The following is a 23,816-nucleotide window of genomic DNA, read 5'->3' as shown; positions in this document are numbered from 1 at the left end:
CAATGCTGAGTAGGCTGGCTTGAATTCCACACGCCTGGCAGAGCACTCGCGCTGGAAAAATGCGCTGGAAGGGGTTAAATATCTTATATGATGTTGGGGAGAACCCACCACGGACGTCTCATTCGATCGCAGACAGTGAAAGTGAGCAAACGTCGTAGAAGAGTTTCGCGCTGGGCGCACACCCCCGTTTTTCCACGTTCATCCAACAGCCGTGAGAGTGAGTTTTGGTTGCGTTTTCCGTTCCCCACGACCTAGTGTAGATCGACCCGCGTTTGTGTTGGTGCAGAGAAGGAAGTGCGCTGCTATACATAATGCATATAAAATATTGTGGAAAACAGTGCTCCAATCATTGCTAGGGTTAAGATAAAGGATAAAGGAACGTTCTAGTGCTGAGCTTGTGATTCGATCAACAGTTTCGCGGTCACTTGTGCTATCCAAAACAAGCACTTGTCGAGGGCGTTGATTGGAAAAGGATATTCAGCGAAGGTTGCGCGGCACATACTTTCAAGCACCGTGAAGCTTCTCGGCCGATCGCCACACGAACGGACAAGGAAGCGTTGCGACCACCTTTGCACCATAGTGAAGCCGTGTTGTTCGGTGTGCGAGCGCCTGTGTGTGTTCAATAGAGAAAGGTTGCAGCGAGCAGGAAAAATGTATTGAAACGAAAAGTGCATACGGCCAGAAAAACAGATTTCGAAACGCCGCTCCAAATCACGAGCACACGCACTCGCCGTTGAGCGATATTTCTTGTTTACGCTGCGATCGAGGCTGCGACAGCCAAAAGACAAACCACCGATCTCTGGCCGACTGATCAAAGTGTGATTTTAAACGCGACCTCGTACAATTGATGCTACCAAGTTACGGCTGCACCACGGTGGCCACATAACGTCTATCTTATTTTCCCCGTCGGCGGTGAAATTTCACCTCCCACAGTGTGCGTGTGTGTGATCGAGTGTTTGTGTGCATCCCAAACTGGGGGATATATTACTTTACCGCTCTGTCTTCTCTCTTTCCCCCTTTTCCAATCGGTGCCTCGTGTGCAGCTACCCGTCCAGTGCACGGGGTCGTGCGAAACCTGTAGCGGTCAGCTGTCTTAATCCCCACGCCAAACGTACGAGCCACCGAACCACGCGAACCGTTTCCCGTGGCACTGCCGTGGCCACCAACTTTCATTCACACTCACTTCACCAAGTGAGGCTCTGCAGATTTGATGCATTGTTTCTTAAACGTAAGTACCGCAGAACCTAAGGATTCGGCTTAGCGAAGGCACATCGGAGAAAAGAGCTTAGAACGAACTGATGCCCGAATTTCCTCCAACCAAACACCAGGCGCCATCCCGTGCGCGGATTGGTTCAGTTTCACTTTCATTCGTGTGGGCTTGTGAGCGGGTGAATGACGAGGCAGATCGCTACGATCGAACCGAACAGCGCCGAATGCAGCGTTTATGTAACGTTTGTTTACGTTTCGAGTCGCCAAGAGGTGTTCGAGCATGTTGCTGAACATTTGCGAATCATGGCTCGAAGAAGAATCCACTCCTTTACAGCTCTTTTTTCGTCACTGCTGCTCCTCGTAAGCAAATAATCAGTCGCAACAAATCGCAACAAAAGGAGCGGAGGCTTGTACAACTCGACCCAATTTTTAAGCCATCAGAGATGTGTTGCACGAGTGTGCTCCGCTAGCATTCGCTGTTAGAACAGCTCCAACCCACCACCGAAGGGCGACGATCGGTCGTTTCTTCTCGAAGCTTTTTGTGCGAGCAAACCCCCGTTCAAACAAGTCATTGGGACGCGATTCGAATTGAAAACGAGACTACTCTGACGGCAAGGCTAGTGTGCTCGATCGCTCATTGAGTGTCGCTAGAGGTTGCTCGGAAAAAAGGGGTGTCTTCACACGCTCGTGTGTGTGTGTGTGCGACGACCGATCGAAAAAGCGAACCTGGCTGTGTGTGTACGGTTAAACACCAACGGGAAACGGGTACACTTTTGTCTACGCTAATGACAGGAAACGGAAGACTGGACTGGATGCCCGACGAGAAGCTCACAGGAAGGAAGTTGGACAATGATCATGAACTGGTTTCACTGCTGCATATTGTGAGAGGTCATTATTGATCCTGCCGAGCAGCTAGGAAATAGGGAAGTGTCGAGTGCGGCTAGATTAACGAGGAAACTGTCTCTGTCCGACAGCCCCCGAGGCGCGAGTGAGCATTAGAGACTATGTTGCAAGCGTGAAGAGGATTGCTGTCTCGCAATGTCAATTTTCTGCATGCAACCCGACAGCAGAAGCCTTACACCTTACCGGGCGTCGATACCACGGTAAACACAGAGTGAGGTTTGCGTGACTTGCCGTACCGATGATGCCGCTGAATGACTTTTCAGGGACATACACGCGTTTCGTAAGCGAGATGCCTATTGCCGAAAAAATAAACGAGCACATTATTTCATCCCGTGAATCTGCACCACATTTCAGCTGCTGGGAACAATTGTGTATTTGCGTTTGTTTTTCCCTCTCGTTTGTTTGGTCGGTTACGAAAAAAAGGTCACTACCATCGATGCACATCGAGTGCACCGAAATGCGTCTCACTTCGACAAACTTCCAACTCAAATGCAGTTCAAAGGCAACGTACAAACAGTAGGTCGGTAGGACTCCGGGCCAAACTGTGTCAATCCGTGGCAGGCGGCCTGTAACGTCCGCGCGGCCAACCCACACACACCCTTCTTCGAAAAAAACTTGACTGGTTGGCAAGTTTTAGAGCAACTCGACCGCACACTTTAACCTGCTTGTGCTGGCGGGCCAGCTGGCCGCACACCGGGATGATATAATCCGCACCTAAACGGGCGCCCGCGATGCTCACTGCCGCGGACGAGGGCAGAAGCAAACAGTCTTCGGTCGGTCGGTCGATCGGCCGGGGCAATTTGCTCCGATTTATTTTCACCTTTTGCTGGTCTGTTTTGTGATCGTATATGTGCTCGCGAGCACGCTCAACTGACCACAAATTTCGTTCAATCGAGCGCATTTGTTTGTGAGCACGCGAAAATAGGGTGGCTTGATGCTTGCAACATAGGGCCGGCCGTTCAGTTGGGCAACCGCAATGGAAGAAATTATTCGACCAGAAAAGAAGAAATTCATAAATTTATCGGCCACATGTTGAATATTAGTTGTGAATTCATTTACCCCCTGTTTTGCTGCCGCGAAACGTGCGATGCGATGTTCTTGTAGAATTTCCTATTCAGGTTCGTCGCCTACTTTGCACAGCCCACTCGCGCAAGTCTTTTGTGTTTGCCTAAGCACGGGCGAGCGACACTGGCGAAAGCTGCCGATGTTTCTGCTTGACACACTTCCATAAAATCATCATTCTTGTCAAACAGTCGCAATGAGGTGTGGGTGCAAGCTGCATTTGCAGGGTGTAATATATTATGGCACATGTTGTTGCAGTCACTCGCCGGTGCGGGAAAGTCTTCAACCATCTTGCTTCTCATCACCACCAAGATCGAACTAATCGAAGCGTCATAGTCGAAATTTAATTAATTTAGCAATCATTCCGCCGTTGGGAATGTTTTCCGCATTCGACTACGAAATCGGAACCGAATTGGCTCTCGGGAGCATGCGGGGAGGCATTAGGTATTATTTAATTACAAATCAAGCGACGCCGAACAACCCTCTTATGGACGGGTGGTGCACGGGTAACGTTTAAAAGCTCCCACCACCAACAGGGCCGTCCGACTTTCTTTTCGCACCAACGGTAAATGCCGACCAGTTCGGGATCGGACAGCGAATCGCGCAATCAACGCTGAATTGCAACTTGATTTTACTTTCTCAGGCACGCTTGAAAGCTAGTGATTGAGTCTGCTCGTGTGGACCAAACTGTTTTTCTCCCTTTCGGCCTGCCGAGCTCACCCATCGTTCAGTCACCAACCCTGCGACCAGGAATTGTAGATATGCATCGTCATCGGATGCTTCATTCAATCGTTCATTAAATTGACGACGATCAATCGGCCCAGGTTCTCCAACCGCTTGCAGCGCATTTCTCAATCCGCTTAATGAATCATTTGAACCGACGTCGGCCAGCGACTGGTGACAGCGATTGCGAAATGAGCGCTTCAATTGTTTGTGCGCGCACACGCTGCTTATTAACCCGCTCGACTAATTCTATACACGATCACCGCTACGACACGTTTAGCGAACCAAGTTTTCCGAGTCTGCAAAATCAAAGCATGCAAGTAAACAAGCAGAAAGGCGATTTTTTTTGTTGTTGTTGTTGTTGTTGTCGCATGCAGAGTATTTATAAGCGCGTCGTTCGCGTTGGTAGTTTTCTTATATTTCAGCCCTCACGCAGCTCAGCAGCTTCCCGAAGATGTAAGAATGTTTACCAAAAAACAGAGTCCCACTCTTGCTCGAGCCAGTGTCCAGTGTGGGGAAGGTGAAGAACCAGTCGACCTTTCCAAATATTTGACGCTGGTAAACTGTCGACACCGGCTAGCAGGCGACTGTCGATCACAAACAATCCGAACCGATCGCAGGCAGCGTGAACGAAACCCCACACAAGCTGATATGAACTCGAACATTCAGCTGGCTGAACCGGCTCGCTGGGACTGTTTCGTTGTCTGACTCGATGGAGCGGGAATCTTCTCTTTCTGTGCCGTCACCGTCATCGCGCAACGGTGCAGCATGATTATTAATGATCACACCCGTCACCGTCCGCTTCCCTTTTTTGTCATTCTGCCGGTGACTGACAAGGGTGTCGTTTCTTAACAGCAGCGGCTGCTTGGATCGAGTTTCGGGGAGTACGCGTCATCGTTCGTTCGTCAGGTTTTGAACAGGGCAGTTGGATTTCCGTCTTGCCGATTTCTAACAATTTACGATTGAATCGCGCTCGTTAATGTGAGGAAGTACATGTACGCATGAGCTTGTGTGTGTGTGTGTCATAATTTCGTTAGCCATTAAATTGTTATCGCACGTTGCCGACACTAACGATGTCATGTGTATTGTTTTTCGTTTCCCATTTGCAGACCCACCAAAACGATGTTGAGCTTTCTAGCTTCATCATTATTAGCTATAAGCATCATCTGCTCGGTTGATCCCGGCCTGGCAGGTCCCCTGGATGCGCTCAACTGGGCCCGGATGGACAACATCAACCTTCCCTGGTTACCGTGTAAGTATGCCTACATTACGATAGCAAAAGAACCTCCAAATCGGCAATGGCGGCAGGCTAGCGGAAAGACAGCATGTTTTTGCTCTCGATCCTCAATGCCATCGGCTCGATTGGCTAAAAACAGAGAGGGAGGCCACCGTTCGACTTGGAGCGCCATCAGCTGTTGAGAAGCTTCGTACGCTTCTCGACGGTTTTTCCCAGTCTTGGCTGCCCCCAAGATGCGTCCCAAGGTCAGGTGGAGAGCTCCTATGCTTTCTTGACATAGATTTTAATCACGCTACCTCTGCTCGTCGGTTTTTGTTCGAAGCGTTTGTTTTATCGACCCATCGACCATCGAGCGGGAACCCATATTGTTCCTAATGCGTGCACCACGCGGTGGCGACATCCATCCGTTCGGCCCTCCTTTTGTAAGATCCGAAAGCTTCGCGAATGGAGCGAGCTAATTATGAGCCTTTTTTGTTTGCGTTAATCAACCGTAGGCCGAATGCGGTCGGTGGCATTTTCTGCGCGCATCGAGCCTTCTCTAATATCGACACAATTAGCAATTGAATGGGTTTGGGTGTTATCCTTTAGATGAATTGGACCACTTGCAGGTTACACATCCTCTTGCACTCCCAATAGTCGTTAATAATTTCATGAAAAAGCTAAATCAACACCGTCTCTCGCTGATCGCGTCGTGTCGTTGCTGTTGTTCGGCACAAAAACACGCCTCTTTGTGGTGCCCTAGTTACGATACTCGCTTTTTTCTCCCCCCGTATGGTTGGGAATGTTTTTCGAGATGAAACGTTGGGTAACGGACCCGCCATGCCTCGATTACCGGCTTCCATCGCTTTCAATCTCCGTTGTTGAAACGCTCGCTCCGAAAACGGCAAGGCTGAGAACGGGCTGCAGTCATCTGCATCGAAGGTGAGCGGTCGGAGCATCTCCGCAACCGGTGATGATTGCATTTTATAATGCTTTCCTTAGTGCTCTCGTTCCGGACGCCAGTACGCAGCTGGACGGCCTTCGCTTCTCACACTTCATTTCCATGAAGATGTCCCAAGTCATGAGTAGGAAATTTGGATCCAGTACCACGATCGATTATGTGCACGCGAAGGTCGCACGGTGATAATTGGGCAGCTAAAGATTAGTTGAGCAGGCAACCGGGTCAAACGTGCCATCGGTAACCTAAATATGGCACCTCGAACCACGCTTCTAATCCCTGCCCGATGCCGTTGCATCTCACTTTATGCTTGCAGATGAGAATATGACACGATGTTACGGGGATTTGGGCTGCCTGAACATCACCAAGGAATGGTACCATCTGATCTTCCGGCCGTTTAATGTGTTTCCACTGCCGCGGAGCGTCATCAACACGCGCTTCATCTTGTACACCGAAAAGAACCCAACTGATGGCCAGCTGCTGCAGGCGGAAACGAAAGACACCATCATGAAGTCACACTTCAATCCGGACTGGGCGACCAAATTCATCATTCACGGGTTCATCGACACACCGCTCTCGAACTGGGTGTCTGAGATGCGGGACGAGCTCATCACTCGTGGAGGGCTGAACGTGATAGTGGTGGACTGGGCCGGTGGATCGCTGCCTCTCTACACACAGGCCACGGCCAACACGCGCCTAGTCGGACTGGAAATTGCCTATCTCATCCGGAAGCTGCAAGAGTACCGAGGATTGCAGCCGGAAGACGTCCATCTGATCGGCCATTCCCTGGGAGCACACACGGCAGCGTATGCCGGCGAACGTATACCGGGGCTGGGCCGCATCACAGGGCTCGATCCGGCTGAACCGTACTTCCAGGGTATGGGACCGATTGTGCGGCTTGATCCTAGCGATGCGACGCTTGTTGACGTCATCCACACCGATGGACGCAGTGTATTTCGGCTGGAGATTCCCGGCTACGGCATGTCGCACGCCTGTGGCCATCTCGATTTCTATCCGAACAACGGCAAGGAACAGCCGGGCTGTGCGCTGTCGCAGGAAGGTGCCGCTACCATTCCACTGACACTGATCAAGGATGGCATTGAGGAGGCCTCGCGAGTTCTGCTTGCCTGTAACCATATCCGCGCGATCAAACTGTTTATCGACAGCATCAACGGGAAGTGTCCGTATGTCGGTAAGTGCCGCTATATGTCACACTCAAGGGAATCAAGTTTAATGCTCATTTTCTTTGCCTTGTGTCGCTGCATTACACAGCTCATCGCTGTCCGTCCTACCAGCATTTCCTCAGCGGCAACTGCTTCAAGTGCACGTCGGGTAACTGCGCACTGATGGGCTATCATGCTTCGCTGCCCATCACTACCACCCGCCAGAACGTGTCCGAGAACGATGTCATCAGCGGTTCCTCCAGTGTGCCGGTAGCCCCCCAACCGGGGAAATATTTCCTTGCCACGGGACGCGATTTCCCATTCTGCCGTAAGTTTCCGTCAGCCCGTTTTGCTGCGTGAAGTCAGTTTCTAATTCAAAGCTTTCTGATGGCTCCCACAGAGCGCCATTATCGCTTTACGGTCGAGCTGGCCAAACCGAAGGTTGCTGAGCCATGGGTGCAGGGCCATCTAACGGCCGGTATCTTCTCCGAGCGAGGCGCATTGCGGAACATCGATCTGACGCCAAAAGGAACGGCGCGATTGGAGCACGGCACGACCTACCAGGTGGTGGTCACCAACCCTCATGACCTTGGCGATCGCATACGCAAGGTTGAGCTAGCCTGGACACACGACATGAACGTGCTGGAGCCGACCACCCTGTGTCTGTTCTGGTGCAACAGCCATCTGTATGTGAAGTCGATACAGGTCGAAACGATGCAGATGCCTTCACGAGAGTAAGTTACCTTTTGCATGCGGCAGTGGGTTCGCACACTCACCGACACTGACCACTGACTGTACTGACTATTTTGTTCGTCTTTCGTAGGAAACGGAACATCGAATACCCGAACAAACTGTGTGCTCCGAAACGCGAGTACGCCGACATTGCCAGCCGCGGTTCCTATTCGTTCTACGACAACTGTAAGCGGTAAGGGTCGCCGAAGTCTCACCGCCACAGTCTCACGCCCAGCTCAGCCAGATTTCAACTCAACTCAGCACCACGCCATCACGAGGACTCACGCGGCAAATCACGCCATAGGTGATTTAACAAGCATTGCTGTTCGCGTGGTTAGCCACCCGCCGTGCCTTCTAGCGTATAGCGTAACCCACCTGCGTCTGTTGTAGTTTATTTCCGCTAACCTCTCTCCGCCACGACTACGAGACCACCACGAGGCCACGACACACATTTTGCTCGCCCAGTGCGTGAGAGCCTTTTTTGCGGTGGACCCCTGCGCTTCACCGTGTGTCGTTCCCTTAAATCATTTCTGTGAAATATTCGACACTGCCCTCCATGTATCTGCTATTAGTTGGACCTCTTGGATGGTCGTGAGTGTGTCTAGTGTACGTCCAGTTTATCTCGTCTAGCGATTAACATAACCCGGTGTACTGAAGATTTTAACCTCCGCGGAACACAACGGCCGAAGAGAGTGCCCGCGTTTTGGAGTTCTTTTGCTCGATTGGATAGATATTGGAAGAATTTTGCATTGGTAGAGGTAAGCCAAAGTGATATAACATTCCCGACGAGTAGGTGAAATTTGAAGTAGGACAAAACCGAAAGCGACACCTTTACTGGACCGCATGGGCCGGCTGGCCATCGTGTCACACGCGTGGGCTACCCAGGCCAAACGCCTGCAGTTTGTATATTCACTTTCTCTACCCTTCGGGAGCCATATATGTGTAATGCTTTTTTGTTTGTTTTGAATTTGTTCAAATGCAATACGCGTAGCAATCTAGACTAAGTAAGAAGCGAACGGATCGGAACGGACGCCTGTGAAAGAAGACGGTTATATTAGAGACTAAGTTGTGGTGTGTGTCGTCCCGTCCACGTACGAGGGGAAGGGAAGGGGACGACACACCTTCCCTGCGTTTACTTAATTACATTGAAAACTGAAAACATTATTGTGATACCTATATGAAAAGAATGACTGTAAATTATGAAATAAAACGATACATTTATTTCGTGTACCTTTCCGTCGTCGGTCGGTTCTGTCTACGGGAATCTCGCTCTTGCTCGTACACCAACACAAACATACACACACAGTTAAAATAATACAAATAAAAATCGGCCATTCGTTGTGGCGCATCCTTAATCAGTAATTAACGTAGTTGCGATACTTACGCAGGATTTGTCGGTGGACTACCCAGCTCACGGCGTGGCGCCGTTCGTGAGAGCATGCGCCAAGTCGTTGAGGCTGTTCGACAGGGCCAGTATTGCGGCGGACATGTTCGTGAGGGCCTGAGCGATGGCAAACTGAGAGTCGTCGATTTTCCGCTTCTTCATCACGGTTTCCAGCTTTTCCGTAGTCCGCTTCAGACTCTCCTTCAGCCGGGCCTGTGGCTGTGGTGGCGGTAGGCTGGCCTTAGGCCGCAAAAACTCGCTCGTTGCGTTGTGCAGGGTCGTAAGCTCGAGATACTCCGTCGTGGGAGCACTCACCATGGGCTTGTAGGCTTCGGTCGAGTGTTTTCGTATGTGCAGTTGGGTAGTGACGGTTTGTTGTGCCGTCTCCTCTACAGGTTTGGCAAAGGTGGCCACAAACTCGTCGTCCAGCGGATCTTCGGAATAGTTTTCCACCACTATCTCTTCCTTCTGCACCCCGGTATCCTCCGGATAGTACTCCTCTTCCACATTCTGCATCGAGCCCATCTCGCTGCCGTTTTCAACCGCCTTTGTCCACTGCTCCAGCACATCGTACAGGTTGCCTACACGCATGATGCGCACCTCGAACGGTGTTGGGCCGATGCGCTTCGAGCGGCCCTCCACCACTAGCCGACACTTGCGACGCAGGTTTATCAGCACGTCTGCCCAATATTTCACCCATTTTGAGCATGACTTTACCGTGCCACCGTCGATCTTGTTCAACCGTTGCGTCGCTTCCATCCAAAACTTTTGACGCTCTTTACTGTCATCTAAGTTTTCCAGCTTCCCTTTCTGTTGGTATTCCTCGAATATAAGCACCAGTTCTTCTTTCTGTACATTTGATGCCGATTTCGGTTTCTAAACAACGAAAGTGGTACACAAGCGTGCATCAGTGATTCTTTCCGACACGACCTAACCTTTATTACTTACTGCGTCTGTGTTCATCAGTTCCATCGAGTCGGTGTTTGCCCACGCCAGGTAAATTATCCCGTCCGACGATGCCAGCGCGTTCGCATTAGCGCGATTGACTTCCAAGCCCCGGCCTTAGGACACCGTTTTAGCTTTGCGCGCCTTTCGCACTGATGATGAGGATGATAACCGAACGATGTGAACGATGAGCTAAAAAGTGTAAATATTTTTGGTGAATCCAAGCGCCCCGACTTCTTTCTCATCCAAAGCTTCTCGCTTGCTGTTATTGCGAGATGTCAACTACGGGCCGTAAACGGTGCACGTCAACTGCCACAGTTTACCGATGAGTAGAGATGGGGTAGGTCCACCAAGCAGGTTTCGACAAAAATAAACGGATACAAGCTTTTTTACGCTTTACAGGCTCTCATACCATCAGTGGTCATCGGATAACGGTAACGAATATATGCAAACAATCAAAAGATTGCTTACGGCTCGGTTTACAGACAAACTTATCATAAAAAAAAACAATAGCGCAGTTTGGCAAAGAATGCCGGTCATCTGACAGTTGACGCAATTACGAACACATCTCAGCTCTAACCACCGTGCGTTGTAGCGGAATGAAGCAACGAAGCGTTTCAAGTGTTTTATTGCGGATCGAGAAGCGTCAGATTGCAAACATAAACATTTATCGGCGTGTTATTTTGCTCCATCCATTGCGTTAAATACGATTGAAAATGGTAAAACTCACGCCAGATTTGATAAACCAGTCCATGCAGTACATGAACCCATGTCGCGATCGAGAGCTGGATTTACGTGGTAAGTGGAACGAGCCGCTAGAATCACACATCGTTCTGTTCCATTTACTAGCACACATTGTCCCGCGTATTTCAGGCTACAAAATACCACAAATCGAGAATATGGGTGCCACTTTGGATCAGTTTGACACGATCGACTTTTCCGACAACGATATTCGTAAGCTGGATGGATTCCCTCGGCTTCCAAGGCTGAAGTGTCTTCTCCTCAACAACAACCGGATCGTGTAGGTTTGCTTTGGATAGGCTTTGCGGATAGCATAACAATTGATGAGTTTCTCCACTTGCAGAAGAATAAGCGAAAATCTACACGAATCGCTTCCCAACCTTCAAAGCGTCATTCTGACCGGTAATAACATTCAGGAACTCGGTGACTTGGAACCATTAACAAAGTTGCCGAATCTGGAGACGCTAAGTCTGCTAACGAATCCTGTGTCAACCAAGCAACACTATCGTGAGTATGTTGCTTTTCGATTTCCTAATCTGCGGCTGTTAGATTTCCGTAAGATCCGACAGAAAGAGCGTGAAGCAGCGAATCAATTGTTCAAGTCGAAGAAAGGAAAAGAAATGCACAAGGAAATCGTTCGGAAAGCGAAACAAGCGCTACCTGTCGGTGCGGGTGGTCCCAGTTCGCCGGAAAAACAAGCAGTGCAGAACGCTAGCCCGGCAGACATACAGAAAATTAAGGAAGCGATAAAGCGAGCCACGAATCTGCACGAAGTTGAACGGCTCAACCGCATGCTACAATCTGGGCAAATAACTGGAGACATACTGAACGGTAACGTCTTCAAACTTACTCTTTCTTAGTATTCGGCTTTCAGACAACTTACCCCAAAGGGCACACTTCGAGGGCGAATGGAAATAAGCAGTGATTAATGAACAAATGTTTTATATTTACTTTCCATCTACTTTAGGTAATAACGGTTCAGAAGCAGACTAAAAGCTCCGATAGGAACAGATACATTTTACGCTCGGTTGGTCAAGGCGCGTGGTCGAGAAGAGTGTGAAATACATTGAAAAAGTTGCACTAAGAAGTCGGTCGATTCATTAACTGTAGAACGTGATATTCCTTCAAAATGTCCTCCAGCTTCCATCGCTTTGTCAGATCTTTCTGTATCGTCATATCACATAGCATCTGCACGGTCGGAGAGTATCCACATCGTTTCCAGTCGATTTGTGGTACGCGAAATTTCTGCTTCCTCCCCGCTCCGACGCTCTTTACGAAAGGATGTTCCAGCATGCACAGTTCATAGAAAATAATGCCCAACGCCCATACGTCGCTCTTATAGTCATAATCCTTGCCGGAAGCCACCTCAGGTGCCATATAAAGCGGTGTACCGACAATTGTCCGATTGAAGTCGTCATCGTGCATAATTTTTGAGATGCCAAAATCTGCCAGTTTTAGTCGGTTGTCCACACAGATCAGTACGTTGGCAGGCTTTAGGTCACGGTGAATAACGTTTCTCTGATGCAGATAGATAAGCCCGTCTGCGATATCACCAATTTTCGCCATGACGGTGTGTTGATTAAGGAAAGCTCTTTCGGCAGAACGTCGTTCGAGGAACGTAGCCAAATTACCTCGCTCCGCAAACTCAAGCACAATATTCCAACTGCTGGCAGCTTGAAAGTACCCCAGATATTGTATGATTCGGGGATGGTTCATTCGGGAAAGAATCATGTGCTCCTTTAGAACGGCCGTGTACGCATAATCGGGGCTATCGTAAGGGATGCTCTTGATAACCACATACTGCCCGTAGTACTGGTACAAACCTACGGAACTGTCGAACAAAGACTAATTGTAAATAATTCTACCAAATGGTTCCTTTTCCTCGTACCTTCCAAAACACCCTTCTGCCAGGATTGTATGCAGATGCAAAGCTGAATAATTGAACTCGTCCATAATTTACCACCAGATCACTAGATATCGATACTATTTCGTAATGTTCGATACGTGCACTAGCCACTGACGCCTAGAGAGGCATTTTCTTTCATATCGAAAATAAGAAAAAGGTAGACCGTTGACAGTGCATTAAGTATCTACTCATAATCCATGACATTCAATAGTGTTTGCGTAAAAATAATATGCACTCGTAATTCCCAATCGAAACGAATCAAAAAGGTAACGGAATTATTTAGGCAACAGCAAACAATAATCAAATAAAAAATTTGTGTGCTTCTGTTTTGTGCGTGACTGTGCTGTCAAATTTGACAACCATCGGCCATTTGTAGTTCAGTGAAGAAATCAGAACGCATCGCGGCGACGATTTTCGTTCACAAATAACTAATTTATCGTTGCAGAAAAGCGCTGCTAATCGTGAGTGATAGTGGTAAGTGTTTTTCGATGTTGTAGCCCAATGGAAATCGTGAAATAAATGCAATGCGACGGAAAATAGAGCATATTCCGGTGGTCATACACATGGCGCTGCTGCTGCTGCTGCTGGTGCTGTGGCATATGACGTTTCTCCTTTTCCTGCACGGCAGGGTTGGCGAACCTAGATGCTGATTGTTTCGTGTCTTCCGGAAGTTTTTCTACAACGATTGTTCTTCTGATTGCAGATATCGAGTGAACATCACCATGCCGGCGTTGGACGATATTAAATCTTCGTGGGCTGATGAGGTCGATTCGGACTCTGGATCGCTCCCTCCACCTTCCGAGGTTATCGAGAACGGACAAAAGATCGTAACGGAGTACAAGTACAACAAGGATGACAAGAAAATCAAGGTGGTGCGCACGTACAAAATCAGCCGGATTGTGGTGCCGAAGTGTGTTGCTAGACGGAAGAACTTGGCCAAGTTCGGCGACTCGGCCACCGACCGCCCGGGTCCGAACCCTCAGACAACCATGGTTTCGGAAGACGTTTTCATGCAGTTCATCACGAACAAGGAGGAAGAACAGAAGAACGAAAACGCCCTAGACTCGATGAAAAACATCGTCAAGTGTCGTACTTGTGAGGGAGAGCATTGGTCATTCCATTGTCCATACAAGAACAGCGCGTTCGACAAGCCGACTAAGCCTGCGGCAGCTCGTAAGTGTATTAAAAAAAAAACTCTTCGCTGTAGCTTGAACGAACGAAAGCTTAACGCATATTTGTATTGTTTTACTTTTTAGCGGTTCCGGAAACGACAACATCTAGCAAGCCGGGCAAATATGTTCCGCCACACATGAAGGAAACTCAAGGCAAGCCTGGCATTGGTGGGGCGATGCGTGGACGTGATGACACTAGTGCGATTCGTATTTCGAACCTGTCCGAGGCCATGACAGAGGCAGATTTGGAGGAATTGGTGAAGAAATTCGGACCACACACCAAAATGTTTTTGTCTCGCGACAAGAGCACCGGTCTGTGCAAAGGTTTCGCCTACGTTCACTTCCGTTCCCGCCGCGATGCAGCAACTGCGATCGAAGTTCTCAATGGTTATGGTTACGATCATCTGATTTTAAGCGTTGAATGGTCCAAGCCGCAAAACCCGCAGTAAAGAGGATTGTAGGAGTACCGTGAAGTGAGTATTACGGCGTGAATATCTTCTGTTTTGTGTGGTGATTGTCCATGGTGTTTGCTTTAACACGAGGAGAGATCATGGAACTACGGGCAGAGGACACGGAGATAAAAAAGAAACTAAATATAAAAAGGACGAGAAAGGGGAATTCTGAATGTATCACTTTACGTATGATGTGCATCCTGAACTATGGGGAATTTTAACTCCCACAATGAAAAACAGTGTCCGTTTCTAGGGACGAAAGTGACTCTCATACTGTTGAGACTATTTGATCAGCTTGTGGTCTGATTTGTTTTTGTCAATCTTCTGTTATTTATCATTTAGCATATTAATCCGGCAAAGCAGACGAAGTCCTCGCGAATGCTTGCGACATTAGTGGCCACTAAAAATGTGGAAGGACTTCAAAGGCATGTGTTAGGTGAAACATAGACCGCACAGGTAAGTCTGCTGCTTTTAATCAAGATTTCATGGGTCTTTTCTGCAACCAACATGATTTAGAACGCAGGTTGAGAAAAATTGCAAAACGAACGTTTGTCTGGCCATGAATCGTGGAAATGCTAATAAGTAAACACAATTTTGAATTATTCATCCGTGCGGCATCGCGAAAGCGAGACATCTTGGACTGTGAAGGAAAGCGAAATTATCCCGCTCAACGCGCACAGTTCTTTGAATAATTGGTGTTTTATTCTGTAACAGTACGTGAGAAGCTCTTCGCAGGGAATCAATGCAATCTCATAGGTAATTAGTTTGATTACGCTTTCGCTTGTGGTGTGTTGGATGAGCTAGCCTACCAGACTTTGCTAAATCTATTCCTTAAGTACTACTACAGGCTTGGTGTGCACATTTCAACGGTAACGTTCAGAACGACCGAGTACTATCTATGTCTTTGTGAAGACTACACGCGTTGCAGCATCTGCTTTGCTGTTCTGCTTCCCACCTTCAGGCACTTTTGGCGAATGTCTTAATTGTTAGTTTGAGAAGATATCAGTTGCTGGTTCTGAGTTTCGCCGTACAAGCGATACAGATGTTGGGTTGTGCTTTTTATCTGTTGTTACCGTTCTCACTTCGTTGGCCTGCTCCCTCTGTGTGCACGTTTTGAAGCAGCATTCCATCGTTCTCGTTCGTTTACCCGTTTTGAATAGCATTTTAAAACTTTTATAAAAACAGTACTTCCTATCTACACTCTGCTCCTATCAAATACGCGTTTCTAATAATACTTAATGTCTGACTGGGTGAAATGAACGAAACACGCAAAAATCTAGTGATATCATCGGTTAACAGTACTACTCGTACCAGGACTCGTACCAATCGTACCAGGACGTGCGCCTGTCTGTTTTGCAGGACGCACGAACAATTATGCATAGAGTACAGAAGGCTATCTTAACGAAAATAGTGACTTAGGAACAAAACGGATCCGTATTGAAGGATTCAGGATACTACCGGCGCTTCCATTATGTTTTGAGGGCAGATCTGTCTTAAAGCACCGGTCAGGGGAAATTGGTTGCATGTTCCGTTATGGAAGCAGCTTGTTCTTTTCGGGTGAAAGCACCGACGGTTTAGCACCATTGGCGAGAAACTGCTGGCCATCCTGTTGATCGGCGTTGCCCGGTTTCGCTTTTTTCAGAGTCTTGGTGCGTCCCGAGAAGTAATCTTCGATTTCTTGCAATGTCTTGCCCTTAGTTTCCGGCAGGCAAAGATAGAAGAAAACAGTGCCTAGAGGAAGAAAAAATGAGAACAAATGTAACAAAAAGCCATCAGTGTGAAAGGTTGTTACTGGCACTTACCCACGAAGGAAAAGCATCCGTACAGGATAAAGGTTCCGTGGCGCTCCAGCAAGTGCGTCAAGAAGGGGTACGTTTTGACCACGATGAACACGAAGCTGTGTGCCATGCAGGTGGTGAAACCGCCTACCAGTCCTCGCACCTTCATCGGATACAGCTCACCGATCATGACCCATGGCACAATCAGGAAGCCGACCGTGCAAGTGGTTATGAAGATGAAGATGCACGCCACTGGGAACCAGGTGGCGACAGGTTCGATCGGAGGATCAGCCAGATCCCACTGGCGCTTGAAGTAGAGATACACACCGAGACCAACCATTGTGAAACCGCAACCGATGCCGGAAATGAATGTGAGTGGACGCCGGCCACAACGACGCAGCAGAATAGCGCCAACTATAGTGAAAATCAGCCGAACAACGCCAAGCAGAATGGTACAGGTGTTCTTGTCCATCTTGGTGCCCGAGTCCCGAAAGATTTCGACCGCGTAGAACGTGATCGTGTTGACTCCACTGAATTGGTACATCATGAAGTAGACCGTCAGGATGGCGAATGGTTTCAGACAGGACGGATGTACCAGTGCTTGGATTGTTTCGCGCATGCTGAGCTGCTTTTTGCCGCTTGCGTTGGTCTTGGCAGCGAACGACTGCAACTGTTCGACCTCACGATCAATGTTGTAGCTAGAGCCGCGCAACCGTGCCAGACTCCTACGTGCCTTTTCGGGCTTTTGCTTCGAAACGAGATAGTTCGGTGTTTCAGGCATGAGCAGCATGAGAATGAAAGCGGCCACCGGTACGATTACCGACATGCCGGACAGGAACTTCCATGTGGTGAACGCACCCAGCGTGTACTGGATCAGCACACCCAAGCTGATGCCGGTCGAGGCGAGCGCACAGAGCATTCCGCGCAAATGTGGCTGAGTTACTTCCGACGTATAGACACGGGCCGGAGCACCAACCATGCCCGAACCGAAGCCGGTCAAGACACGGCCAGCGTAGATCATTCCCACGTTTGACGCGCAAGCAATGATGATCCAGCCAATGATCGTCGGAATCTGCGTTGCTATCAGCGCCTTTTTACGCCCGAAGTTGTCCATCACGTAGCCGCTCAGGAGACATCCGATCGGAGTTCCAATCGCTGATAAGGATGCTGTGGAAGAAGATGTAGAATTTGAATGAGTTTGCTGCTTCGGGGAGGATATTACGTCACGACACGGTTAATCAGACTCACGAGAACACGGGCTCGAGTAACAGTAAGTCACGTGGGGTCAGTGGTAGGAATGCATTGCTATGCACGTTTTACTACGTACACTTATGCCACTCACAAACAACGTGGTCAATGGCTCAGCTGTTGCAAGTCAGAAGTGAACCGGTTGATAAAACATACTTTTCTTGCATCGAACTTATTAGCTGCCATAACACCAACGAATAGTGCCCGCAAGGCAATCAATGTAAATAACCTCGCACCGCGGAGTAAACAATGACTAAGCCTTGATCAGATCAGATTTGGCACCGCATCCTGGTGTAGCACTAGCCAAAGGTAACAGGTACATCAGGACACCGCACAAAAGGCTCTCTATCTTCTATTTTTTATTTATCTTTTGAGGTACAATCCAGAAGAGAGTTCCATTCGTTATTTCAACCAAAAGCTACTTATGCTAATTTCGCTGCATTCGTCTGTTGTAAAACAATTACCGCATGTGTGATGCAATGTTGTAATGTGCAATGAGACTCCCGAAACGTACATACATTATTTTGGTTTGCGTTTATTATGGAGATAAGACTATTCTTGTGGTGTTGTGCAACTCGTACTTTTGTTTTTGCAATGAAGACATAATGGCGCAGACAAAACGGGGATTTATTTATCCATTCGCTTTTGCAACAACAAACTAGCAACCACGTGTGATGTGTGTTATCGTACATTTCATCGCGTTTGTCAACCACCCATTGTGGACATATCCACTTCACATGCGACAACACACCCGTCGACCGTTTAACGCATTGAGAAGAGTTCACCGCTTTCTTATCAGTTTATGGTTAGTCAAATAATGGTATATCCAACGCCCTCGAGAGCATTGCCAACAAAATGCTAAGCATGCTGCCACTGTCGTTAGACTGTGTGCGTTACGCAAAAACGCCGAGATTGATGGACAACAATTTTTTTCCGCTGTGGCCATGCAGACAGTGGCGAGGAATGAACTCATTGGAGTGCGGATGAAATCGTTACGAATCCTTATAACAACCGTTGCCGGCTGATGGCTACCACGCGGCAAGGATATCTCCATACGCTGAGCCGCGCTTCAACTTGACGACCGAGAGTGTCAAAAATTATCGCCACTTCATTGAGCAAGGATAATGAACTGACCGGCAAATTTGTGGAGGATTGAGCGTATGTATGTCAAGAATCTGGATGGCTTCACATGTCAGCAGGTTGTCGTCATTGCAGGGCGTGTGCATTTGAACTTTGGATGAGACCGATAAACGGAGTGTGACTTTGACCAACGATTCACAAACCCACCGCCAAAGCACTTGGCGGCTAAATGCTACAGTATCAACGTACACCCTTATCTTAGATCCTGTTTCTTTGGTCTTCTTCCCCACCGAGGGCTTTATGATGAGCTAGTTTTTACGATCGTAGACATCAGTCAATGTGTGATCCGATTTGCGAGTGCTGACACAAGGAACCAAAAGTGGCTTCGATTAAAAGCATATCGATTTTACTCGTCGGACCCAATTCGTGCCTGCAGTGATGCGTAAAGTAGCATGCAGCAGATGCGTGATAGTAATTAAGTGAGATCTTTCCGACGCAACGCTTCGGCTTGGCGAAGTCTGCGGTATGTGATGATATGGCCACGAGCCGACTGTAATAACTTTGCGCTCGATCGTTATCGCAGTAGGTGGCAAACGGGATGTCGCGTCATCGTAACCGAGCCATTGACCAACAATGAAGCGCTGGAACTAGCTCGGTACCGGGTGGGCATGCGGGCGCTATCGGAAGGATGCGTCCTTCCCATATGATTCGCTCTGCATGACGCAAGGCAAAATCAATAGAACGATGGCCACCACGAAGACGGCGACGGAAGATCTGGATGTTTCGACCGCTGACTCGCGCCTTCAGTAACTTGGTGGACAGTACCCGGAGGGACAAAGTTGAAACTGGGTCAGGGTGAAACGCGAAGCGCAGATAAATGACCATCATCATCACGTTCGCTGGAACGTACTCTGGGTCCTATGACAATCGTTTAGCAATGTTGATTGTCTCAACAACAATTATTTTCCCTAATGCCTCAATGTCTCCCTTTATCAATCAGCTGTGTTTGAGGAGCACTGTATATTAAGCGAATCGATAGCACCAGACCACTCAAGCCAAGGAAAGGCAGCAAACAAAACGCCCCACGAAGGAAGATAGCATCTGCAACAAAACAGCACAGTTCAAACACAACCGGTGCCCGAAGAGGCATACAGTAAGCAATCTTTCCCTCCTTTTTCGGTGAAGATTAGCCTAACGGCGACATGGGTGATATCAATTCATGTATTTTTCTATACCGATTAAAAAGTGCTCTGCAAAACTGCAGAAACGTTCGGAACGTGTCCGGAGGTGCTCGGACGAGCGATCTAAATGACGAGTACGTTAATTATTCATTGCTCCGAATAAGTGACACGTGTGGTTTGCCCTCACATAGCCACGAGTCGGAAGGAAACTTGTATTGGCCCGTGTCGGTCGATACACGGGCTGTGTTTGGATGGACAACGCCACAGCGCGTCCAAGACATTGGCAACCACAAGAACGGGTGTACTTCGTATTGCACTGCTGCTAAAAATAATTTAATAAACAGAACGTCACCATCATCTCGCCGTTGTTGTCATCGAGATCATTTCCCGAAGCGTGGATACTGGTTGGTCATTGCATGTTGCCAATTGAAGAACCGGTTACCTTGAGCAGAGAACTAAGTGAGCAGCCGGAAACTAGATCGCAGCAGTTATCATACATTGCCTCGAACATGTGGGTCACTTCTGGTGCAAAAAGCGCGTCTCACTCTTATGACTAATCAATCGGGCGATGGGACAATGCATTCATCGAAAGCTTAGAATGCACAACAGGTGGCATGTCTCACACTGGTTTGTGTATATGCATTGTGATGTTGAAACAAAACATGAACACACCTATTGACAAAGAAAGTACATCTCTTTGCTAACGGGCAACAGAGGCCGGTGTTGGTGAACCATAAACGACGCCAACGACGTAGTGGGTATGTTAGTGAGAGCAAAGGTTAAAGATCTGTTTGTTTTTCGCAGACCGTGTTGATCGGTGCTGGGTGCTGGGTGCTGGGTGGCAAGCACTGCACAGGTTCTTTTTCTTAGTTCCTACAAGATGTACCGGCTGAGAATCGGCGGCAAGCAATATTGTTCGCTTCATTGGATCAGCTGATGCGAAGCAGTGAACACACGGACACGTCACGCGATGGGTTGAGCACGGTCCACATGCACACAGCCGGCTAAATTTAGCTGTGTGGCTGGTTGTGGACGAAGAGCCTCACGACCACGACTCACGTACACGATCGGAGCGAAGTGATTGACTTCCGATGTCCTTGTACCCCGGTACCGGTACAGGCATGTCGCCATGCCGGAGGGAGAGAACACACACACACACACGGCACAAGTAATTTTCCTACTTCCTGACCCGACGCGTGCTGTTAGTGAGATTCTTCACATGGCATGGAGCTGCCGATGATACGTACCAACCCACGATGATTGACTTTCATCGACGGGGATAAGCGAATCCGTGGCCTGCAGCTGGGGAATAACTACGGCGGAGAAGCCAAAGATGAGTCCGGTGTTGATCGTGCCCAGGTTGGCTACGAATGCGGCTACCACCTGGCGCATGGCCTTGCCTCGCTCGGCCGCTTTGTTCGGCTGGCTCTCGACGGTAGCCAGCGTGACTGCCATACCCTTCTCGCCGGTGGCCATAATTTGCGGCGTTGTGTTCTTGTCCACTAGCACCACCGAATCTTTCCTGCAACGAGCACAAACGAAATGGAAACCCACATGAGACATTTATCTCCCTCCACTATCTATCTGCGAATGATAACATGGTTCCTCTATTCCTCTGGACATTTATTGCAATCGTGCACAAAACAAGTGGCCCAAACGGGCCTAACACCTCTCGCGCAGATGACCACAGCACAGAAGCTGACCAGTATGTGGACTTTCATCCAGCGATACGTACCCCGTCATTTTGTAGGCGAGAACAGTTCAATATCACGTTTCTCCCGACACAGCGGCAACCAGCATAAAATATCTCGCCCGATCAAGCGTTTAGTAGACACAAACACACAGTTCTTTGCCTCGATGCAACTGCAACTTAAAACTACTCACAGCACTATTTTGCACGTACAAAGTCTTTAGCTTTGCCGCTCGTTCGGTGGAATGACAAGACGGGTTTTCTCGAGGCGTTTCCGCTTTGTCAACTTTTTATCACAGCAATGAACGAATGTTAGGAAGAGATTTGTCAAGTGCCTAATACTAGCTTGTGTTGTCACGTTGTTTGAGTTTTTGCCACAACAGCTACCGCACCATACCGACCGCTAGAATGGAATCAGCTTAAAGTATTCTTCGATCGTCGGTTGCATCCCACCGACCACCATCGTTGGGTTCATTTTATTGCGCACGGTGGCGGATTCTTAAGCTGGTGCAATTGTCGTTTGGAATTGCGATTGGGACTGTTTTCACAAAAACACTGCACTGCACAGTACTACGCACACAGTTCTGAAATGGAAAAGAAAAACAAAACACACAAACACATTAATCCTTGGTGCCAAAGGGGGAGGATCGCAGAAAGAATCCGGAAATGGATGATGTCATCTTCGCTTCTATTATCCTTAAGGAAGTTCTGTGTTGCAAGTGCATGTGCACGCGCTCGCAGTGGGCAACGTCGTTAAACGGATCAACACTACAAGGCCGGTAGGCGTTGCCTTTGTTTTGCCTTTCGAGTGCATTTATTTATGCAGAAGAACCGCCGGATGGCTGTGCTCGATTGGTTGGAAAGCAGATTGATCGCATTTCTTCGCCGGGAAACTACACACTTTTGCAGCACTTTTTATTTGCCAACTGCGCATTTTTCACAACACATTTTACAGCGAGCACAAACATTGTGGAAAGTGTGCAAACTACCGGTGGTCGGACTAGTCCGTGTTGCGAACAACTGCCAGCGCTTTGAAAATGGCAAACAACGACTGATAAAGAAAAACCCTTGTCGAACCACGCCGTCTGCGGCGGTTCTGCCGCGGACGGGTGGATGACAAAGATCTCAAGAAACGGCACCGAGTCGAAACTGCTTTGCGAAAACTAATCTCAAGAAGGCAACAAAAACGAAGAAATGCACGTTATACGAGCAGTGGAGCAAAACACTCATTTTAGATAAAAACTACACTAGTTTCACTGTTCACTCACACACGCAAACCGATTTTATGCAACATATTAACTACAGTGCACAGTTATGGAGTTGGAAGACATCCAATCACACTTCTAGCCGGCTTCGAAAAGTTTCTGAACACTTGCCTGCCTTCTGACAATCGTTGAATCGCTTGCCGGTGTCGATCATCGCACCATGTCCCTTGGAGTGGCGGAGCAAAGTTCTCAGCACACCGCACCACGCTATGCGCTGCGGTGCGTCCACGAGTCGCTTAAATGCTTTCGGCCGCCGTTCGTCTTGAGCGCGGGCCAGCCACGAATGGGTGCGTACGCGTGAAACCAAACGCCTCATCTTTCCTTTGCACACTGGTCGTAGAAGCATTCTTCGGTAGGGTAAGTACTCGTGATTATTACGTATGAGAATTTGCTCAGTTACTACAACACTGAATTATTATTTTTTTTATTATTCAAAAAAGAGTTCACTTATTGTCTAATTATATTTTATTCAATATGTTCGCTTTTCATTCTACGGTGATCGTGGGGCTGTGTTGTGAGCCATAGTCATGCGCGATGCTTACGTGCTTACATTATTTCCTCCCATGTACTTTACGCGCGAACCCATAGTGCGGAACATCGGAAGTAATGAATGTTAGTAATGCTCTGGCTGGCTCTTCGCGTTACGACGGTGTTAGTGCATCCGACTAAGCAATACACGATTGATAGACACATTTTGCGACCGGTCAGATCGAGATGAAACGAGCTAATATGTCCGCAATTGCTGATAAACCCAATTGTTCGATATGATTAGATTAAAAACGCATGCTCGATAATTGAGCAACGCCACGGTTGGGTAGATAACGTGTAAAATATTTTTTTCCTCTAAAGCACTAGCCCAATTAGCTTAGGTCAAGAGCAAACTCGTCCACAAACAGGCCACACTTGAAACAACATCAAACTGCACCATATCGCTGGTGAGTAATAAATACTATACTGCTACCGGATGCTTTGTGGATTGAATTAGTTTGGAGTTTTCCTTCTCCATGT

The 23,816-nt window shown here is 48.3% G+C and overlaps 6 protein-coding genes across 10 annotated transcripts; 3 read left to right on the top strand and 3 right to left on the bottom strand.

The window, feature by feature from the left end:
• Positions 1-77: 77 nt before the first annotated feature.
• On the top strand, positions 78-9,196 carry LOC118508891 (pancreatic triacylglycerol lipase-like). Of its 2 annotated transcripts, XM_036048723.1 has the most exons (7): positions 78-217; positions 1,044-1,228; positions 5,007-5,149; positions 6,388-7,263; positions 7,344-7,562; positions 7,635-7,968; positions 8,058-9,196. In XM_036048723.1, exons 3-7 carry the CDS (start codon positions 5,020-5,022, stop codon positions 8,161-8,163), a joined length of 1,665 nt encoding a protein of 554 aa, XP_035904616.1. In that variant the 5' UTR covers positions 78-217; positions 1,044-1,228; positions 5,007-5,019; the 3' UTR covers positions 8,164-9,196. The 2 variants fall into 2 exon arrangements, with proteins under 2 accessions (XP_035904616.1, XP_035904617.1); XM_036048724.1 differs by lacking the exons at positions 78-217; positions 1,044-1,228 and adding an exon at positions 4,724-4,878.
• LOC118508893 lies at positions 9,164-10,603 on the bottom strand. Its single transcript, XM_036048729.1, has 2 exons — positions 10,299-10,603; positions 9,164-10,226 (listed from the first exon to the last, which is right to left on the bottom strand). The coding sequence occupies exons 1-2, from the start codon at positions 10,320-10,322 to the stop codon at positions 9,378-9,380; spliced, it is 873 nt and encodes a 290-aa protein (XP_035904622.1). The 5' UTR covers positions 10,323-10,603; the 3' UTR covers positions 9,164-9,377.
• A 282-nt stretch (positions 10,604-10,885) lies between these two features.
• LOC118508896 (probable U2 small nuclear ribonucleoprotein A') lies at positions 10,886-12,136 on the top strand. 2 transcript variants are annotated; one of them, XM_036048733.1, is made up of 4 exons: positions 10,886-11,093; positions 11,169-11,316; positions 11,380-11,867; positions 12,004-12,136. In XM_036048733.1, the coding sequence occupies exons 1-4, from the start codon at positions 11,012-11,014 to the stop codon at positions 12,027-12,029; spliced, it is 744 nt and encodes a 247-aa protein (XP_035904626.1). In that variant the 5' UTR covers positions 10,886-11,011; the 3' UTR covers positions 12,030-12,136. The 2 variants fall into 2 exon arrangements, with proteins under 2 accessions (XP_035904626.1, XP_035904625.1); XM_036048732.1 differs by lacking the exon at positions 12,004-12,136 and having other exon boundaries at positions 10,914-11,093; positions 11,380-11,990.
• LOC118508895 (serine/threonine-protein kinase Nek7-like) lies at positions 11,966-13,159 on the bottom strand. Its single transcript, XM_036048731.1, has 2 exons — positions 12,925-13,159; positions 11,966-12,867 (listed from the first exon to the last, which is right to left on the bottom strand). Exons 1-2 carry the CDS (start codon positions 12,987-12,989, stop codon positions 12,117-12,119), a joined length of 816 nt encoding a protein of 271 aa, XP_035904624.1. The 5' UTR covers positions 12,990-13,159; the 3' UTR covers positions 11,966-12,116.
• Positions 13,160-13,283: 124 nt separating this feature from the next.
• Positions 13,284-14,732, top strand: LOC118508894 (eukaryotic translation initiation factor 3 subunit G). Its single transcript, XM_036048730.1, has 3 exons — positions 13,284-13,416; positions 13,646-14,115; positions 14,199-14,732. Exons 2-3 carry the CDS (start codon positions 13,665-13,667, stop codon positions 14,561-14,563), a joined length of 816 nt encoding a protein of 271 aa, XP_035904623.1. The 5' UTR covers positions 13,284-13,416; positions 13,646-13,664; the 3' UTR covers positions 14,564-14,732.
• A 514-nt stretch (positions 14,733-15,246) lies between these two features.
• Positions 15,247-23,088, bottom strand: LOC118508892 (facilitated trehalose transporter Tret1-2 homolog). Of its 3 annotated transcripts, none has more exons than XM_036048725.1 (5): positions 22,920-23,088; positions 21,589-22,127; positions 21,101-21,375; positions 16,369-17,511; positions 15,247-16,297 (listed from the first exon to the last, which is right to left on the bottom strand). In XM_036048725.1, the coding sequence occupies exons 2-5, from the start codon at positions 21,594-21,596 to the stop codon at positions 16,098-16,100; spliced, it is 1,626 nt and encodes a 541-aa protein (XP_035904618.1). In that variant the 5' UTR covers positions 21,597-22,127; positions 22,920-23,088; the 3' UTR covers positions 15,247-16,097. The 3 variants fall into 3 exon arrangements, with proteins under 3 accessions (XP_035904618.1, XP_035904620.1, XP_035904621.1); XM_036048727.1 differs by having other exon boundaries at positions 15,255-16,297; positions 22,812-23,085; XM_036048728.1 differs by lacking the exon at positions 22,920-23,088 and adding an exon at positions 22,533-22,682 and having other exon boundaries at positions 15,255-16,297.
• Positions 23,089-23,816: the final 728 nt, after the last annotated feature.

Source organism: Anopheles stephensi, chromosome 3 (assembly GCF_013141755.1).
Source record: "Anopheles stephensi strain Indian chromosome 3, UCI_ANSTEP_V1.0, whole genome shotgun sequence".
Lineage (NCBI taxonomy): Eukaryota > Metazoa > Arthropoda > Insecta > Diptera > Culicidae > Anopheles > Anopheles stephensi.
Note: the sequence above shows the minus strand (reverse complement) of the source record. Positions and strands in the feature narration are given on the sequence as shown.

What these genes read in the sequence shown, in the direction of transcription:
- LOC118508895 (XM_036048731.1), bottom strand. Translation starts at nt 12,989, where the DNA reads ATGGACGAGTTCAATTATTCAGCTTTGCATCTGCATACAATCCTGGCA. An exon ending in GCAGAAGGGTGTTTTGGAAG is followed by an intron (nt 12,868 to 12,924) that starts GTACGAGGAAAA and finishes TTTGTTCGACAG; the next exon opens with TTCCGTAGGTTTGTACCAGT.
- LOC118508892 (XM_036048725.1), bottom strand. An exon ending in AAGTCAATCATCGTGGGTTG is followed by an intron (nt 17,512 to 21,100) that starts GTACGTATCATC and finishes CTTCTTCCACAG; the next exon opens with CATCCTTATCAGCGATTGGA. An exon ending in CGGATGCTTTTCCTTCGTGG is followed by an intron (nt 16,298 to 16,368) that starts GTAAGTGCCAGT and finishes TTCTTCCTCTAG; the next exon opens with GCACTGTTTTCTTCTATCTT.
- LOC118508893 (XM_036048729.1), bottom strand. Translation starts at nt 10,322, where the DNA reads ATGGAACTGATGAACACAGACGCA. An exon ending in AACTGATGAACACAGACGCA is followed by an intron (nt 10,227 to 10,298) that starts GTAAGTAATAAA and finishes TTCGTTGTTTAG; the next exon opens with AAACCGAAATCGGCATCAAA.
- LOC118508896 (XM_036048732.1), top strand. Translation starts at nt 11,012, where the DNA reads ATGGTAAAACTCACGCCAGATTTGATAAACCAGTCCATGCAGTACATG. An exon ending in TCGAGAGCTGGATTTACGTG is followed by an intron (nt 11,094 to 11,168) that starts GTAAGTGGAACG and finishes CGCGTATTTCAG; the next exon opens with GCTACAAAATACCACAAATC. An exon ending in CTCAACAACAACCGGATCGT is followed by an intron (nt 11,317 to 11,379) that starts GTAGGTTTGCTT and finishes CTCCACTTGCAG; the next exon opens with AAGAATAAGCGAAAATCTAC.
- LOC118508891 (XM_036048723.1), top strand. Translation starts at nt 5,020, where the DNA reads ATGTTGAGCTTTCTAGCTTCATCATTATTAGCTATAAGCATCATCTGC. An exon ending in CAACCTTCCCTGGTTACCGT is followed by an intron (nt 5,150 to 6,387) that starts GTAAGTATGCCT and finishes TTATGCTTGCAG; the next exon opens with ATGAGAATATGACACGATGT. An exon ending in CGGGAAGTGTCCGTATGTCG is followed by an intron (nt 7,264 to 7,343) that starts GTAAGTGCCGCT and finishes TGCATTACACAG; the next exon opens with CTCATCGCTGTCCGTCCTAC.
- LOC118508894 (XM_036048730.1), top strand. Translation starts at nt 13,665, where the DNA reads ATGCCGGCGTTGGACGATATTAAATCTTCGTGGGCTGATGAGGTCGAT. An exon ending in GACTAAGCCTGCGGCAGCTC is followed by an intron (nt 14,116 to 14,198) that starts GTAAGTGTATTA and finishes TTTACTTTTTAG; the next exon opens with CGGTTCCGGAAACGACAACA.